This window comes from Etheostoma cragini, chromosome 6, assembly GCF_013103735.1.
Source record: "Etheostoma cragini isolate CJK2018 chromosome 6, CSU_Ecrag_1.0, whole genome shotgun sequence".
Classification (NCBI taxonomy): Eukaryota; Metazoa; Chordata; class Actinopteri; order Perciformes; family Percidae; genus Etheostoma; species Etheostoma cragini.
In genome coordinates this window covers 10,330,924-10,349,568 of record NC_048412.1, presented here as the reverse complement: position 1 = coordinate 10,349,568, position 18,645 = coordinate 10,330,924, and the positions used below count along the sequence as shown (strand labels likewise).

At 39.4% G+C, this 18,645-nt stretch overlaps 1 protein-coding gene across 3 annotated transcripts in view; it reads right to left on the bottom strand.

Moving 5' to 3' along the window:
- LOC117946024 (CUB and sushi domain-containing protein 3-like) overlaps positions 1 to 18,645 on the bottom strand; it is a 219,942-nt gene that overhangs the window by 13,135 nt on the left and 188,162 nt on the right. For all 3 annotated transcript variants that reach the window (XM_034873814.1, XM_034873812.1, XM_034873813.1), the window contains exons 59-63: positions 16,433 to 16,615; positions 10,609 to 10,782; positions 5,654 to 5,827; positions 4,841 to 4,914; positions 3,253 to 3,364 (exon numbers count right to left, since the gene is read on the bottom strand). In XM_034873814.1, the coding sequence (XP_034729705.1) occupies positions 3,253 to 3,364; positions 4,841 to 4,914; positions 5,654 to 5,827; positions 10,609 to 10,782; positions 16,433 to 16,615 (717 nt within the window). The remainder of the gene's footprint in view (positions 1 to 3,252; positions 3,365 to 4,840; positions 4,915 to 5,653; positions 5,828 to 10,608; positions 10,783 to 16,432; positions 16,616 to 18,645) is intronic.

Genomic DNA, 18,645 nt, shown 5'->3' with positions numbered 1-18,645 from the left:
CAGTTCTTTGGACGTTGTTGTGGGGTCTTTTGTGACCTCTTGGATGAGTTGTCGCTGCGCTCTTGGGGTAATTTTGGGGGGCCGACCACTCCTGGGAAGGATCACCACTGTTCCATGTCTTCGCCATTTGTGGATAATGGCTCTCACTGTGGTTCGCTGGATTCCCAAAGCTTTGGAAATGGCCTTATAACCCTTTTCAGACTGATAGATCTCAATTACTTTCTTTCTCAATTGTTCCTGAATTTCTTTGGGCCTCGACATGTGTAGCTTTTAAGGATCTTCTGGTGGACCTTACTGTGTCAAGCAGCACCTATTTAAGTGATGCCTTGATTGTGAACAGGTGTGTCAATAATCAGGCCTGGGTGTGGCTAGAGAAATTGAACTCAGGTGTGGACAACCAAGTTATAGTATGTTTTTACAAGGGGGGCAATCACGTTTTCACACAGGTCCATGATGGTTTGGATTTTTTTTCACCTTTAATAATAAACACCTTCATTTACAAATTGCATTTTGTGTTTACTTGTGTTGTCCTTGACTATTGTTTAAATTGGTTTGATGTTCCTAAACACTTAAGTGTGACAAACATGCAAAGGAACAGGAAATGAGGAAGGGGGCAAACACTTAATACTTAAGACTTTTCTGTTTATCTCTGTTTTATTAACTAAAATATGTTCTGTTCCACGTCCTGCGATGCGCTGTTACGTCCTGCCACACTCTGTGGTGCCCTGCTACGTCCTGCTGTGCCTTGTAATGCTGCACAGTGCCCTGCTATGCCATGAACTACCACAAAGAACTTCTACAAACTATTATTTTTTGTGACTGCTTTTGCCACTCTTCATTCAAACCCCAACCAGTCGTCAGACACCGTCTACCAAGAGCTTGGGTCTGTCCGAGTTTTTCCTCACCACTGTCGCACTGTTGCTTGCTCTGGAGGGAACTACTAGAACTGTTGGGTCCCTGTAAATTGTGGAGTGTGGTCTAGACCTCCTCTATCTGTAAAGTGTCTCGAGATTACTTGTTATGAATTGATACTATAAATAAAATTGAATTGAAATTAAATAAAGTAATTGTCTACTTCTACTGTTCTATTATTTTGTGTACTTTCAATTGCCTTGTTCTTAAATGCGGTGTATAAATAAACTTTCATCGCCTAAGTTGTCTGATGTTTATGTTCATGTTGAATTTATGTTAACATACAGTACATCGTTTAATATCACTTCCATGGACAATGTGGCATCCATTAACCCTAACTCAAGTGTTCTAATTTATTATATCTAGACATGTAGCGAGTTAAATATTAACCACTGTCAATCAGGAGTACGGAATTAAGCAATTGACTGCTGAACTAAGCTTGTGTCTGGGCATTTTCCAGCACTAGAATGCTAAGATGCGGCTGTTGAAGTGGATTTTTATTAAGACCATTTCAACAGCATCTATAGAATCATGTATTTCTATAATAATGAGTTACATAATGATGTATAAGATTTCCTCAAAGGAGAATCAAGACAATTGGTTTGTGGACTTAAAAGTGACTAAAAGAAAATTTAATTTCAAAGTTTAGAAGTCTATTTTCTTTTTAGTGGTTTATCTTCTATTTTTGTTGAATTACTATGTATATTGCTATTTTGCTTTTCTTTAGAAGCTCCACAAAACAGACAAATGAAAGAACAGCCCATCTCAAAGATTTTGACAGCAGAGCATGCAGCCCTTGAGAAGGAGACTTTGTATCTTAACTGCATGCAGATATTGCTCCTCAGCTGACACTGCTGTCAAAATGTTTCCAGAGAGAGGGTGTTCAATTGTCTGGTAACAAAATTTGTAAGTGCCAGTTTGAGGAGATGCTGGAGCTTTAACCTATACTTCTGTTGACTTAAACTCACTCTGACTGCTCTTTTATTTTAAGGGGCATGTCAAAGTGCTGGCAATAAATGCCATTTAGGGGCCAGGGAAGCGCAACCTCCTGAATCATTCCTCAGTGAGCGGGATAATGGGGTCAACAGTTTGAAGGCACAGGTAAAGCAGGAAAGGCCGACAAACTGTCGGATGACAGAAGTCTAGACAGGAGTACTTTTTGGACTATTTTCCTCTGTCAGCTGTTCTAATGAACATTTGAATTAGAAAATAAACTCCATGAATAATAAAGTGACAATTCTGAGAATATTTTGTTTCTTTGCTGCACTGTAAAATGCAAATAATACTGTTTGTAGATTTGCCTATCTATAGCTTATACATACATTTAAAAATATCTATTACATAAAGGGCCGGTGCCTGCAACCAATCAAATGCATGCATCATTTGTCTCAGTAAGGGGATACTCAATATACGAAACACCTCTTTGAACGCAATGTAATTTAACAGCAACATAAACTACAGCCTCCAAAATGACCATAAAGTCAAATCAACATCTCACAAAAACAGTTAAATACTGAACATGATAACTCTCCTGACAGAAGGATTTAATGCAATGATCTTGTATTAGACTACATTGGTTTAAGCTAGGTGTAACACACACACACACACACACACACACCCACACACACACACACACACACACACACACACACACACACACACACACACACACCCACCCACACTGCAGAGTAGATCAGGCAGAAAATGAAGGGTAGGTATTACAAGGTTTCTGCTGGCCTCAGCACAAATGTCTGGGTGTGGGTGTTACATCTTGGGGTGGTTATGAAATCAAGATGACAAAATATCATTTGAATTACCTCAACACACAGCTCAAGTCTTTACAATATAAATGCATAGTAAAATGCAGACTATAGTATGATTTGGTATTTGGAATATTTCCGTGAATGCCAGTGAGATATTGGATTACATCACAACATAGATAAGTGGCTTGGCTAAGCGAGTGTGCTAAACGGCACAGGCCTAGGTTGGTGCTGAAGGGCAGTTCTAACAGAATGACAGTAATCACGTACAACACCTCACTCTCAGAACGACTGGGATGGCAGGTTGATTGAGGATGAAGCAGCAATCTACTGGAGGGCAAAGGTTATGGCAGGTTTGAGCAAACAGAGAGAGAGAGAGAGAGAGAGAGAGAGAGAGAGAGAGAGAGAGAGAGAGAGAGAGAGAGAGAGAGAGAGAGAGAGAGAGAGAGAAGGGGTGTTGAGGAAAAGTAAAGAGTGTCTGAGTAGCCAAGAATGCAGATAACAGTGACAAGATGCCAGAAGGGGAAGTGAAAAACAAAGACAGGGTGAGTGATAAAGATATTGCGAGAGGAGCACTCACGGATACAGCTAGGCTGGATGCCGGTCCACGTGAGATCTGGCAAACAGAGCCGGGTGGTGGAGCCCTGCAGTAGGTGTCCCTGTTGGCACTGGAAGTCTACTATGCTGCCCACCTGGCCACAAACAGACAGCACACAAAGTGGAGAGAGTCAATACACTGATGCAAATGCCAATAAGCTCCCAGCATAAATTCTAAAGAGCTTGGTAAAGAACACTGCACACTAAAGTTTTTTTTCCTTTTTTAATGATTATATGTAGTGTGGGGAGGCAGATGACACTATTCTTAGAGGCGATATTCCGTGTTTGTGTTCTTTTAAATATTAGTTTTTGGGCATTTTTAGGCCTTTATTCAACAGGACATGAAAGCGGAGAGTGAAAGGGAATGACATGCAGTTATGTGCCACAGGTAAGAGTCAAACCCAGGCCCGCTGCATCGAGGAGTAAACCTCTATATATGGGCACGCGCTCTACCAAGCTATGTGGGCGTCCAATAAAATACCATGTTTATGTTCTTAACTGATGCACCGACATTCGCAAGTGAGTGAGCTGACTTTCTGATAAAAAATATAGAAGGTTTATTTTATGTTAATAAATGACTACGATTTTCAGCCACCAATCCAGTCAACTGTTTAAAGACGGCATTGAAAGAATGTTTCTCATGCGATGGCGTCAAGATATTGGTAAAGATGTTCAGTAATGCAGAAAAATGAAAGAGTACAGCCATTACAAGCAGTGATCCAAATAATAAGCTGCTTCTGCTTTCATGTGGGACACATTTCATTTCAGATATTCAGCTGAATGTTGTGGAGAAATTGTTTGTACTTAACTTGTAAGTGACACTCTTAGAGCAACAGGGAGGAAATTAAATGAAATACACTGGCTGAAAGCATCTCAAGGGAGCTGCTGAGAACACAACATTGGTCATGTTAGTTTTTTTCTTGACTATGATGCATTTTAGCATTGCTTATTTTACACACACACACACACTCACACACACTGTTAAACTGCATAAGGTGCACATTAATTATAGATTTGTATAAGCACCATGTCTTCACACATTCACAGTGGTAGAGAAATCTAGTTGCTTTCTTCAGTGCAACCACCTGGGATATTTATACACATGCATCACTGCTTCATCCTTGCAGCCACATATCATCATCCAAAGGAAAAAAATTATGATTCTACAGGGAGCATCTGTTGAAAACTGCCCATTTGAAAAGAGGATTAATAAGTACAGGTAACCCAGTAGAACTGCAAGCTTTGAATGGTACTTTGCTTCTTGTGCATCCACCTCCAACAGACTGCTTCACATATTGATCCCATGGAGGTTTGTTGTTGAGCTAAATTAAGCAAGTATATAGTAAAGTATCATATCCACACAAAATCAAACACGTTGTGCTAGTTAAGTCCCCTGTTGAGTTGAGCTAGTTGAGTACCCTTCATCTGTTTTTAAGCTACACACCTGTTCTGCAAACCTGTCTCTAGGAATGCGATTTTTCTGGTCCCGTTTAAAATACATTTTCTGTTACAAATTAATCTCAGAGTTAAATAACATAACACCTTTTATTTATAAAATGGGTCCGTTTTACCTTGAAGCCGGTTGTGTAATTCATGAAGCCATGCTCAGGGGTCCCTGGATTTTCACAGGTGGTTCTTGTGGGCTCTGGAACAAGAAATCATTGTCATGATGAGCAGGGGAATTGCAGTAGAGAAAAGATGAGAATATGACAGAGGGGCAATCATTGATAATGACGAAGCAATTTCACTCTGGTGTACAATGTACCAGAGGACAATTACTGAAGTGGTGTGGTAACATGAGCAAAATTGCCCTGCCATCTTTCAATCTCTTTGATCATGAATTCCTCAGCTTTTACCCAGGAATATGGACTTATTGAGACGTTTAATCATCAGTGAGACTAAATTCAAATTAAGACATCCATTTGGTAAAGCCTTTTTTCAGCAACACTAGGCTGCAACTATAAAGCATCACCCCTGAGGTAACAATATCAATGATGTAATTCATTCTCATGATTTAGTTTCACATCAGTGCCAGATGGCAACACACTAATACTAGTTTACCTTCAAATGTGTTCTGATACATATGTTAGCTGCTTCAAGACAACCAACAGAGTATGATTTTAGGAATGGTGGGATGGGACCTGGCAGATATCTTCTATATCTTATTTCACTACTTTTGTCAGTTGACTCTACAAATTAAAATGGTCATCTTTTGCATGTAAAAAAGTCAAATGCTGGGATAACATTCAGATCAATAATGTAAAGCCGTGGAAAATCAGGAGAAATAAAGCTGACCATTTCAAAACCAAAGAACTACACCCTAGTCTAAAATCCGATTTTTCTGTTCATTAGCTGATTCAACATACAGGCTAATAATTCAGTACCTATACAACGAGGCTGAGATCCGCTCCAGGTGCCATCCTCCTGGCACATGCGTGTTGTTGATCCAACCAGCACATAAGGGGTGCTGCAGCTAAACACCACTTCAGACTTGAAGATGAAACTGCGCCCTTCTCTCCGTCCTTTGGCAGGCATACCAGGGTCTCCACAGAACTTGGCTGCAGGAGCAGAAATGTGGAATGTGGAATTTTGCTGATGTGATAAGCTGGGGGCCAACAAATCCAACACAGATGTTACACATTTTCTTGCAAATATTCATCCAGTTCATGTCAGTGCTGATGCACTATTCCTCTGTCCCATTTATGCAATTCAAACATTCATCTATGTTTAACCTTCACATATGGTCAATTGAATGCAGCATTGTGTAGACTATTCAGCATTTAATTCACATATAACAACATGTGTGGCTGCTGCTGCACCTGATGCAGAGATCTGCAAGATCAGACCATGATGAGGAGTGTCAAAAGTGGTTTCTACTGATGCTCTGAGATTTGACATTTTCAATGGGCTTTTTATTATATCCGATTTATTTGAGTACCTCAATGTGAATATGAATGTCTTTCTACATGATTTGGAACGTCTTAGGTGAATTATTCAAATTGCAATGACATTATGCTTGTTGCAGTAATTCCTTTGGCCATTTTTTATTTGCATGTGGGCAGATGCGTTGACGTCTTTGTCACAGGATGAATTGCTCTGCTTTACCATTGTTTTGTTTCCAACAATCAACCTTCCTGTTGTGTGGTTAGAGTAGGTACGTGAATATTCATCTTGGTTGCAAAGAGGGAGGTCATGGCACTCATTTTTAGATCAAAATAATTAGCAAGTGAAATAATTTTTTTGACAAGGCCTTGGGGTGAACACAACTAGAGCCATCTGCTGCCGCTGTTGCTCCCAGAGCCTCTGGTATGATATCGGCTTTTTTAATGGACTCAAGCCACAACCTCAGCAGATGAAGCCATGTTGCCTCATCACTGCTGCTCCTCCAATGTATTGCTCATAGACATCTAATCAAATTAACCAAATAATTTAGGTTGAGTGAGTTTGATGGGAAGAGAAGTCAGTCATTTTACTGCATGCCAATGTATCTTTTTATCCAGCTTTCCTGTATATACACAAATACAAATACAGTACATTCACTATAACCACACTGATCAGTAAAAGTCACTCAAGTTAATGTAGGAGGTTCAAAAAAGCTCAGTGTGTGAGAGAGCAGTGGAGAGGACGAGAGTCAGAGCATTCAGTCACACAGCCAGAGCACTGTGGGATCAAGCCAATAATAAGGCAGGCTGCTTCTCTAGAGCTGACATGTGCTGCTGTGTGGAGTTCTGGAGACAGAGATAAGTTCTCCTTTGCTCTCTTCCTAAAAGTCAGGAACCAACAGGGGTCTTCCCACAGCCAGTCCCTGACATAATATAAAATATACAGTGTGGTGTGTTTGTGTGTGTGTACATAGATAGATAGATAGATGGATAGATAGATAGATAGATATAGAGTGAGTAAAATAGGATATTAAAATCCAGCCATTTCTGCAAATACTGCTATCTCAGTAACAAATCCTTGTATTCAGGAACATATCTTCTCCAAGAAAACATGTTTGCCTATAGAGCAGGTTGCACCTGAAAACGATGCATTGTAAGTTTCAAACCCCCCAGCACCCAATAATTAGTTTGACCACGTTTGATATGTCAACAAATACAGATGCAAATCTGAAATTGACAATGGGCCAAACAGGTGACATGCACATAAGTCATAAGCTACCATCTGCAGTGAAATAATGTACTGTTTTATGGATATAAGAGAAATGGCTGCGGGCAAAACCAAGCTCAGCATATTTGAAGTTTGTGTGTGTGTGTGTGTGTGTGTGTGTGTGTGTGTGTGTGTGTGTGTGTGTGTGTATGTGAGCGCGCATGTTGGTGGATGAGTTAGAGAGAGTGAGTCTAGTCAAACTTTTTCTCACTCTGTCTTTCACAGCTACTCCTTCCTTGATGAATTATCAATGCTTTGAAGTAATCAGTATGCAGAGGCCAGATTCAGATTCAAAGTTGGGATCACAGTCTCATCCCTGCAGACACATGAACTAGCATTCTCAGACACTGCATTTTACTGCATTTCTCGCAGTTTCACATGTGTTATGATAGGAAACATGCATCTTAATTGTATTTGGCTGCAAGTGCTCACAGAAGTACAGATTTTAAGAAATGCACAGATGGATTTCAAATCACGAGTACATTATTATATATTACATTGACCAATACTTGGGCATATCTTTATAGTTGCATCCAATGCAGAGGCACAAAACAGTTACTGTCCTGTGTGGTTTTACAGATGTTCCATTCATGACAAATTTGTGTGTTTATAAAGTAATGCAGAGTATGCACATTAATGGTCAGTCTGGTTACTACATTGTGAGCGTTGACACCAATTAAGGATTTACCACTTAAAAATGACTTGACGATTTATAGGGACTAGCACCTGAGATTGCGGTAGATAGTACAGTGCTGACATTTTAATGCATAGATAATAGCCTTTTCCACAACAAATATGATCAGCACTTTCTTCCCTGTTGTCCACATTTTCCAGAATCATTTATTTGCCTTAGTAAATCTCTGTGATTTATTACAGACATCCTTCCGCTTCAAGTACTGTAGTGGGCTACCTATAACAACATGTTTAGGAGAGCCTGGTTCTTTAAAGAAGCTGGTTATTGATCACACTAAATGATATTTATAGTCTATGGCTCTCATTCTCAATTTTGCACAAGTATTGGAACCTGCATTCTAGGTTGTAAGTCATGGAGCTATTAAATGCAATTACAACATCAAAAACTCTCAGCTGAGACGCATTAAACACCAACATGGAACATAAAGGTTGCTCGCTCACATAGCTGCAAAACGTTGTTTTGGGGGTGCCGATGTGTAAAAATGATTGTAGTGTATTGAGGAATGACACTGCTCCAAATAATTTTGGTAGACAGCAAGTAGACATGGTACATTTACCAAGTGGAACCCTATCCATTTTTTATGTCCAGATGACATTTGTTTTACCTATCATAACTACTCAGGACGAGAACAAAAGATATACCAGTGCACCTCATAGAAACAAGCAGTTGGTCACTTAGCAGTGATCTGATTTTAACAGACAAATACGATCATTTACAGTTAAGCAGTGTGCACATTGACATGCAATAACTACACTAAAAGACCGCAATGTGGTCATTTAGAAGAGCAAATGGCTGCACAAGGAACTGTGCTTCTAGTTGCATGGTCACAAACACTAGCAGTCTGTCAGCTGGATCTCAGATGCTAAATACCCATATGGGACCATGTCCGCCTGACTGAATACGGCCACAAGCACCAAATTCTGTCATTAGCATCAATTACAAAAGAATACAGAAGTGAGTGTAGTTCTTTTTAAATAGGCTCATTGGTCCTAGACTGTTTTTTTCATGATCCCAAATACTGCAAACGATCTTATCTCCTTCCAATACATAAACTCTCACCTAAACTTAGCAATCAACACAGTGTAGTACTGTCTGCACAATTAATGCATGCAGCTTTCAGGCAGCAGAGATTCCCTGCAAAAGACGGCTGTAATTATTAACTGATTTGATGCAAAATGTAGCACTTTAGCAGTCAAAACCAATTAAGTGAAGGTGTTTTTAATGCAGCACGGCAGTCAGAAAACAACACTCGGAGTGTCGTGCATGAATATTTTTTAAGTGCCATTGGTTTTTGTTCCACTTTTTCCTGACTAACATTCAGAGAGAAACAAACCTGCTTGTACTTTACTATTTCATCTCTGTCTGACCAATATAATGTAATTGATTCTGATGACAGAAAGATGTTCTTGAGCAGTCAAGCATCCCAGGAGTTATTATTATGCTAGCAAAGATGATTCTGAAAAGGTCTCAATGTAGTACAGAGCATCAGACACTTGTGGTTCCACTCACATCATCATGCTCATCAACATTGTAGCTTTAGCTCTGAAGCTCAAGGTCAATTTACTTTTCATTTAATCAAAATGTAAATTGGAGGTTCCATTTTATGTACCAATGACAGAATATTAATTTGCATTTATGAACACGTAGGATACAATTACCTCCTCATGCTTAGCATTTTCAGGGTTTGATTAAAGAGTAAACCATTGTGTTGCCACTAGTTAGGAGTATATCTCACTCCTTATGAAAAAAGACCCGGGGTCCTATGTATAAAATGTGTGCGTAGGATCTTTTCTAAAAGTATACGTGCACCAAAAAATCATTCAAATCATTCAGATTCATAAAACCGTACATACGCATAACTGTAAGTAATGTTTCATTTATAAATAACAGATTACCAGAGTACTTCGGTACATAGATCCAAAAGCACACTTTTAGGGAATCTAAATCTGCATATTAGCCACTTATTGTCGTGGTCTCTTGTGATTCTTCCATTGGCGTAGTCCTCCTGCAGTGTCATCATGCAGCATTACGAACGGGTCACCGCAGCATTTACATGTTTACAACAATTAGAGTGATTGTTAACACCTTTACAAAATCACAGCATTAACTAGTGGAAACAGTACCTGTTATTTTATGACTTCCCCAAATACATTTGTTCACTGTTAGGAATATGTCTGAATGGATTATTATAACTTTCAGAATTCCATGTTTTTCACACATCAATGCACAGCTGTGATTTCACAGTCAAATCAATGAGGCAAGGTAGAATCTTTTGGCTTTACTTTCAAATAGTATTATCCATGTATGATAAATCGATGATCAAAAGCAACAGGATGCTATAGTGGAATTATGAGTTCAACATTTTACTTACCTTTTTTTCCAGACAGCAACAGAAATGTCACTGAGACCATTTCAGTCTAAACATTAGAAGATTTCCTCTGGAGACCTCTTTAATTATCATTATAATTATCAAGGAAGTACAAAATGGTGACTTACGCAAGCACTGAGGCAGATCACCGCTCCATGTCCCATTGCCTGTGCAGGTGAGCACAGCGGGGAAGGACAGCTCATAGCCAGCTAAACAGCTGTAGCTCACGCTGGTACCCCACTCCAGGATTGAGCCCTCCAGGAGGCCATTGGGTATGGGTGGAGGTGTAGGACATGTCACCACTGTGGGGGTAGTGAGGACACAGTCACAGTCAAGATAAGCTTAAATCAAGTTTGAATCAAGACCAGGATACAAAAGAGAGTGGAGCTGAAACCAAATTAAGATATATATTGATATCCCCCACCCCCCAAAAAAAGTTTTAAAAAAATGCATTTGAAATACTGCAACTCTATAATACAAACAAATAGACTGACAGCTTGTAGACCTTTCCAATGTCATAATTTGAATCTGTAATTGCTGCATGTTGTTGTGGCATGGGGGTTGACAGCAATCATGAAGGAGTTAGAGTTGATTTCAATCCTTGATAGTTTTGAGCTACTGTGCATAGACAGTACTTTGTATGGCGTCCCACCCAAAACATCTGTTGTGGGAATGTGGTCACTTCGAGACATGTCCAAGCCAAAATACGAATTAAAGCAAGAACATCAATTCAGTGGTCTTGAGAAAATGTGGTTCTACAGCCCTGGACACAAGCATGAAAGATCAGAAAAGATCCTTAAAAAACGTTGCTTTGTACAATTAAAACAAAACAGCTATTGGGTGTAACTCTAGAACAACAGACAATGTTAAACCTTGGAGATAATTACTAGGATTTATGTGGATTTACAGGGATATGGCTATATCCTGGGTCTTTCCACTTTTAATCTAGTTTGATAAATTGAGGTGGCGGTGATAAGAGGGTGTAGTGGTGTATTAAACATTGAAATGAACCCACTATTAATCCAAATAAATTGTCATTCTTACAGGTTTTATCTTTCCATTTAAATCCAGAATGATGAAATGCCCGGAAGGCTTTTCTTTTTTTCAGACGAAAAAGAGACTGAAGATAGCTTTTCCATGAAGGTTAAACATGAACATGTTTTGTCAAATCTATTATTGCACTGGATGCTTCAAATTATGGTGCTAATTTACAGATAAGAGGCAATAGAGGTGGCACAAATTCACAGTTCTAAATAATGTGGATTATGACTGAATGTGGAATTTAAGAGAAATGGTTTGTGTTTTGACTGTGATTGCATCAGAATTTTTTGCCGTTTCTGTTTGGAGTATACTGAATTATTTCTGTGAGAAATCAGAAGACATCTTGTGTCTGTGTAAACCATAAACTTTTCTGTTCAACAAATGTAATAAATGAATGCATAATTAAGCTTGGAGTTTGTTCTGACACACTTGGAGATGAACCCGTGGGAACGCGGATAGGTTTTAGGAATGTGAATAAATCATAGCAGTTGTTTTATACCATTACTATCCTCCCTCAACACCCATCATTTCCCCAAATCTCTCTTTTTTTTTTAGACATACACATGTATGCCAAAACACTTACACAAAGATCTGCAAATAGAAGTCAGGTTGTCTGGCAAGATCAGATGCTGAGTTTACAAATCCAGTTCCTTAAAGTGTAATGTTAACATTCTGGCTCTCAAATTAAGGTTTTGTGTTTCGGCAGAACAACAACATAGGCATGACATAAATATAGCATCTTGACTTTGGGCATGACAATGAAAAGAGTCACAAGCACCCACAGCATTCACAGGCATCATTAGAAAGACAAAGGGCGTCTCTCAATACCAAGTAAGCAAAGAACGGACTTGTGTTCTTGGGGAGACCGTACTTGCTGACTGTACCTTTAGAATTAACTCGCAAGTTTAGAAGCACACAAAACTAAAACACCATTGCTGACGACCAGAAAAAGACATATTTATGAAATTTAAAATAATTTTACATGTACAATTATATATTAAAAATGAGAATAAAGGCAACTAATTTGGATGCAATGTCTCAATTTTAAATAGCTGACTAACAGTTAATGACAATTAACTAATGATGAATTTCAATTTACCATTTATTAATGACGGTTATTATAAAGTGTTACCGATTTCAGTTCAATTTATAGCTAAAGTCAATTTAAGCTAGGATTTATACTGTATCACGGTTAAAATTTGAAAATAAGGATGTTTTCGTGACAGTGAACGTGTTAATATAAGGTAGGCACATGATAGACAATTAATTTGCCTCGTAAAGTTTAGATAGATTTTCTTTTTCCACACAACAACTTACAGTAAATGTGGAGCAAGCCACTGTGGAATATTCACACATCCTCTCCAAGGTGGAACCATCTTTTGTTCTTGGTTGGCAGTGGATCCAAAAGGATTTCCATATGGACAAGTTGCAGCAGTATACAGTATATATGCTTTAGATGTATGCTATATTTGGAAAGGTATTTAGGCCATGAATCAAAGTTAAGGGCAAAACCATACTGATTTTGCCATCTGTTTTTTAATGATTTGTTTGGTAATGTAATTTTCTTTCTCAAGTTCTCAAGGAGAAACAAGTTCACTTGAAATGATTTCTCTTTGATGGTAATGAGTTAGTAAAGAGTGCCTTCATTTTGGGATTTTCACGTTGCCGCTCTGGAGCCCCAGAAAAAAAAGGCACTTCATTCTGAAATACCTCTTTAAAATGCCGAGCTAAACGTTGTAAAGCAGAAGGTTGATTTGGGTGTGTACGTGTGTCTCCCTACAGTATGTCTGTTTGAAAGTAAGAGAGAGGGAAAGAAAAAGAAAGGGGGAGGGAGAACGTGTGAGTGCACATGTGCAAGTACTATGGGCAAATTACACTGATTAGAAAAGTAGGGCTACTAATCCCATAAGAGCTGCATCAAAAATGACTTTAAATAAATGACAAAATAAAAATAAAAAAGGCACGGGTGGCAGGCAGAACTGAATGGGACGAGTGAGCGTGTCCTTATTTTCCTAAGTAGTTCTAAGCAGCATTAGTGCCTCTTAGCTGAACACACCAAACCTGGGATTCAAACTGAATCCTTGCTGGGCAAGGCTTATGATGTGTCATCGGCAGTGTGTGTACGCAGGGTGGTGAGCACTGATACAAACACATTATGTGCAAAATTATGCAGAGTGTCGGCACACATAACCCCCCCCCATATCCATGCGGCACATCATCCAAATCTATGAAAAGATCACAGATGTCGCGCATCATGACAATTTCAAACAGCTCAAGCTGCCGGAACCGCTGCACCTTAAACTTGAACCCAATCATTCAAAAGAAAAACACAACTGATCTTATTGGAAGAGGCATTGTTTTTAGTTTCAGATGCGAGAAAATAGAAATGTTCTCAGTCCTTTTTTAAGATCTTTTGCAGCGTAGGTTGTCAGTAAAAGAGATGACAAAAAAGCTGTGATTACAAGTGAGCTGCTCTATTACTTGTTCTAGTCTTAGACTTAGACCAAAGAAGAGGAAAACAATCAAAAGAAGAGAAAGTAAAGTATTAAACCTCTGCACTCCTTAATACCCCACCCACAATGAGGAATCATAAAAATGAATATAGAGCAAACACTCTTAGTAATCAAACTCCTCTCTCTTGCCTTTCTGTTATTCATTAACCCCATGAGACAACTAAGTACAATTGGAAAAGGGAGAGCAGTGGCAAGAGCAAAATGAGGCAGGTGAGTACGATCTGACAGCACTCAGGCAGCGGTGGTGGGTGCAAACATGAAGGCGTGTAAGCATCTGTGCCTATGCATGCATGAGATACATTTGCGTAATTTAATGCCCCCATATGAATGTATGCATGCATGATGCGGGTGGGATGAGGACGGCTAAGCTCTAGGTTTCGCCACACCACACCCATCAAGCGTTGCTGCACCAGGGCTGAGCGCCTTAGCTGTTGCGGTAGCTGTCAAGGATTTGGGCTCGGAGGTTAGGAGCTTCACACACTTTTATGCACACACGTGCACATATACACACACGCCCGGTGTATCTCTCTCCGTTTAAACTGCCTTGGGTAACAGTTGTGCAACCATCTATTCCGCCAACAACTTCAACATACCACAGAACAGGGAGCTTTAAAAATGAAACACACCCATGAAATATTACCAATCAGTGTCAGTTTGGATGTTGTAAACTTCGAGGCAAGGTTCTACAGGGAGCCTGACCTCCAAAATTCCACAGGATGCGGAATGGCTGCGGATCGGCTCCGCTGTCCGTCAACCCCGACCAGGTCCAGATTTGTTGCGGAACGGCTATGGCTACGACTGCCAGTTGAAGTCTCGAGGACCCACAAGATCTTAAAAATTCATGTAGAATAGAACCACAAAACCAACAACAGCGTGTTTCTATCCAGAGGAATAGAGAGGAAACAACCCTGTGCTGTGTTTTCAAGGTGTAGTGCAGGGAAATATGATCTGCAATTAGCACAGTATATTTTATTTTGAAAATTAACTGGATGTTTTATTTTGTTTTTGTGCTCCACTTCCTGTCCTGTCCACTACTGTATGCTGAATTTCTCTGCGTATATACAAGTGCAGAACACACATATTGCTCTGCGTATCTGCTGCGGATTGCCAAAGTTGGGACGCAACCGTTCTGCACTCAGTGGAGGTACACACATTGACTTTAATGGAACCCAAATGACTCCGCAGCCGTTACGCATCCTGTGGAATTTGGGGGAGAGGAGGGCAAGAAGCGTGCGGCTTAAAATCACAGCTCCCCACGGATTGAACAAAGGAAAAGCGATGACCGACGACTTCTTGTCAATTTGCGCATATATAGACACAGAGATAGTCATTATATCCAAGCATCATGTTTTTACAATCCCTGACGCTCATTCCCTTTCAAAGAATTTATGTGTTTGCCTTTCTCTAACTTTGCTGTGCATATTTCTCCCACCTGTTATGTTTGTCTGTGTACATGTCAGTCTCTCAAACTCCCATTTTTCAAAAGGCAAATACAACGCCAGCTTTCCTTTCTGTAACTGAGACAGCAGCCTGTGAACAGTTCCTTAGCAACATAAGCCCCCATTTGCCTTGTGGGCTTCTCCCTTTCTTGGTTTACTTTTGAACTGTTTGCTGCACAAGTTAATCTTCCCTGCAATACGTATTTTTGGGTGTCAATGGCAGACATGCTAATCTATGCCTCCACTCGTGCGTCATAAATCATAAAGTGATGTAGTGCTGATAGGCATTTAACAACTAAGTCCTCTTAGTGGATTTTCTAACTTTGATGTTAATCAAGCCAATAGAGTGTGCACAAACTTTTAGAAAGAGGCAACCAATGATTAACTGTTGGGAGTACAATTAGAGGGATTTTGTTGTGCTGAAGAGGACTTGTTAGCCATCCATCATCAGGTGTCAGTGGAACTTTAGGTCTTTGCTCTGTGCCACCACAGGTGCAACTGTAGTTGCAGGTGTAGGTGGAATGACTGACCTAGATCAAGGGCTCTATTTTTTTTTTTCAGAAAGCCTACTTCTGTAATGTAGGAATGCACTGGACATAATTCAGAAAAAATATTGTTAATGTGTAGGTTTATATGCTATATATGTGCCTGAATATACATTTGTGAGGGTTTGTGTCTCTCTGTAGACATTCAACCTTATGTTTTGTTGGTACTTACGTTATCAGCACACTGACGTGAACAATATGACACATCTGACCACATAGGCAGTTCTGTGTCACCTTGCTTGCAAATCTCATTAGATCTCAGGTTGTAAGCATGCAATCTATAGTGTACGTGACAGTGTGCTAGCGTGCCAAGGTTGTTACAGCACGGTCTAATGGTTATCAAGGTTGACTGTCTACTGCAGCATGTGTACGATGCAGTGTATGCGTCTGTGTGCATTTGTGGTAGGTACTTACCTTGGCATACTGGCATGGTGCCACTCCAGGTGCCATTATTGGTGCAGGTCCTTGTGACAGCGTTGTCCCCTCCTATAATCACATACCCCGGCTGACACATAAACGTCACATTCTGGCCCACCATGGCGTCCTCACCGAATCTAAGTCCATTTGCTGGAATACCAGGGTCTCCACAGGTGATCACTGATATCGGTGGTCAAACATAAGGAACTTGCATCAGAAATAATCCTAAATGGTTTAAATGGTGAACAAAACATACTGAACTGAAATATAGTGTTTATTAAACCTGTACCTAAGCATTTTGAAGAAAGAGGGCTGTTTACGAGGGGTTCTTAAATATGCACAGGGTGGGTGTGATTAATAATTAAATAACAAAAATGTTGAAAAGCTGTGCTAATTACAGTTGGGCATTATCAAAAATGGCTCACAAAATAAGAGCATTACAAAATCAGAGGGTGCAACTGGACCTCAGTCCACAATCCTTTACCAGCAGTTCTTAATTACTATTATAGTAAAGCAATTGACTTATAACTATGCTAGCTCTTACTTTCAACAGTTACAAATTGTGTTCAGTGCACAGTACATTATTTTAACCCTTATTCAAACTACTCTTCGTCTGCTTGATTTGTCCTGTGACAAAAACTCACAACAGCCTTGCTATAAGCTTTGTGGTAATGCATTTGTAAGATAATGCAATGGGTTTTTAGACGGAATTTCCCTAATACAAGAGAATTCTAAAAACATTTAACCAGAAAATTTAAAAATTCCCAAATATGACAATACCACGGTATTCCCTGAACAGCATTAATATACATACAATTCTACAATCTGCATATAAAAAGTCACTGGACAGTTCCATACAAAAATGTAACGCAAACTGCGTGACACAAAAAGATGTGTGTGGTTATTGTGTAGCAATCTTGTGTTGGTTGTGCATAATTTTATCAAGGTACAAACAAGGAATCATCTGTGCTTCCGTGCATCGTTTTTATAATAACAACCATGTTTTATTTTCATATACCCCTTTCTAAAATGCACCACTGTCTTTATTTTGAGATTTTGATTTATTATCATTTTGGAAACTCACTCAAAATGATCATGTTTGGGGGGGGCTTCTCTCGCCAAATGTTTTTTGTTCAGTCACTTCTTTTACAGTAATGTTCTTGGCTATTTCTAATGGCAGAATTTCTCAAAAGTAAACAGATGGTTGAATGCTGGCCCACTTCAATTTCAGGTCTTAACCCTAGTGCTATCTCTGACGGAATTGTAAGTTGCCAACCTCAATTTAATTGCTTTTTCATGAATATCTTTTTAATCTTACAGCCCTAATTTGTGACTACTTATTACAGAATCATTCCTGACTTTTTCACCTTAATGTAAGACGCCAGTTTGATGCATATTGCTTTCCCAGCAATTCCGTTAAATTAATTTCTGTTTGTTTATTTTCCGCAACTGCCAGGGACCTCAACACTTGAACATATTTATCATCGCTGGGTGACACTAACTTTGAATCCTGACAAAATACATCAAGAGAGCTGCTAGTTATGAGCACAGAGAATACCAGCTGAGGTTTTGTGTTTGTTCTCATTTTGTTCTTTCTTGGTTGTATAATTAATCTAATCTTAGATGTAGCTTTTTTTCAATTCACACAACTTCAACACTAACAGGTAAGACAATAGCTTGCGGGAGATACGGTGAAATGTATGGTTAACTGTCCAGCCTTGATGCGAATCTGATGGATGGCACAGGTGATATGGATATTACAGTTACAGTGGTGTGAAAAAGTATTTGCCCCCTTCCTCATTTCCTGTTCCTTTGCATGTTTGTCACACTTAAGTGTTTCGGAACATCAAACCAATTTAAACAATAGTCAAGGACAACACAAGTAAAAACAAAATGCAATTTGTAAATGAAGGTCTTAATTATTAAAGGTGAAAAAAAATCCTAACCATCATGGCCCTGTGTGAAAAAGTGATTGCCCCCCTTGTTAAAACATACTATAACTGTGGTTGTCCACACCTGAGATCAATTTATCTAGCCACACCCAGGCCTGATTATTGCCACACCTGTTCACAATCAAGGCATCACTTAAATAGGAGCTGCTTGACACATCATGCCGAGACCCAAAGAAATTTAGGAACAATTGAGAAAGAAAGTAATTGAGATCTATCAGTCGGGAAAGGGTTATAAAGCCATTTCCAAAGCTTTGGGAA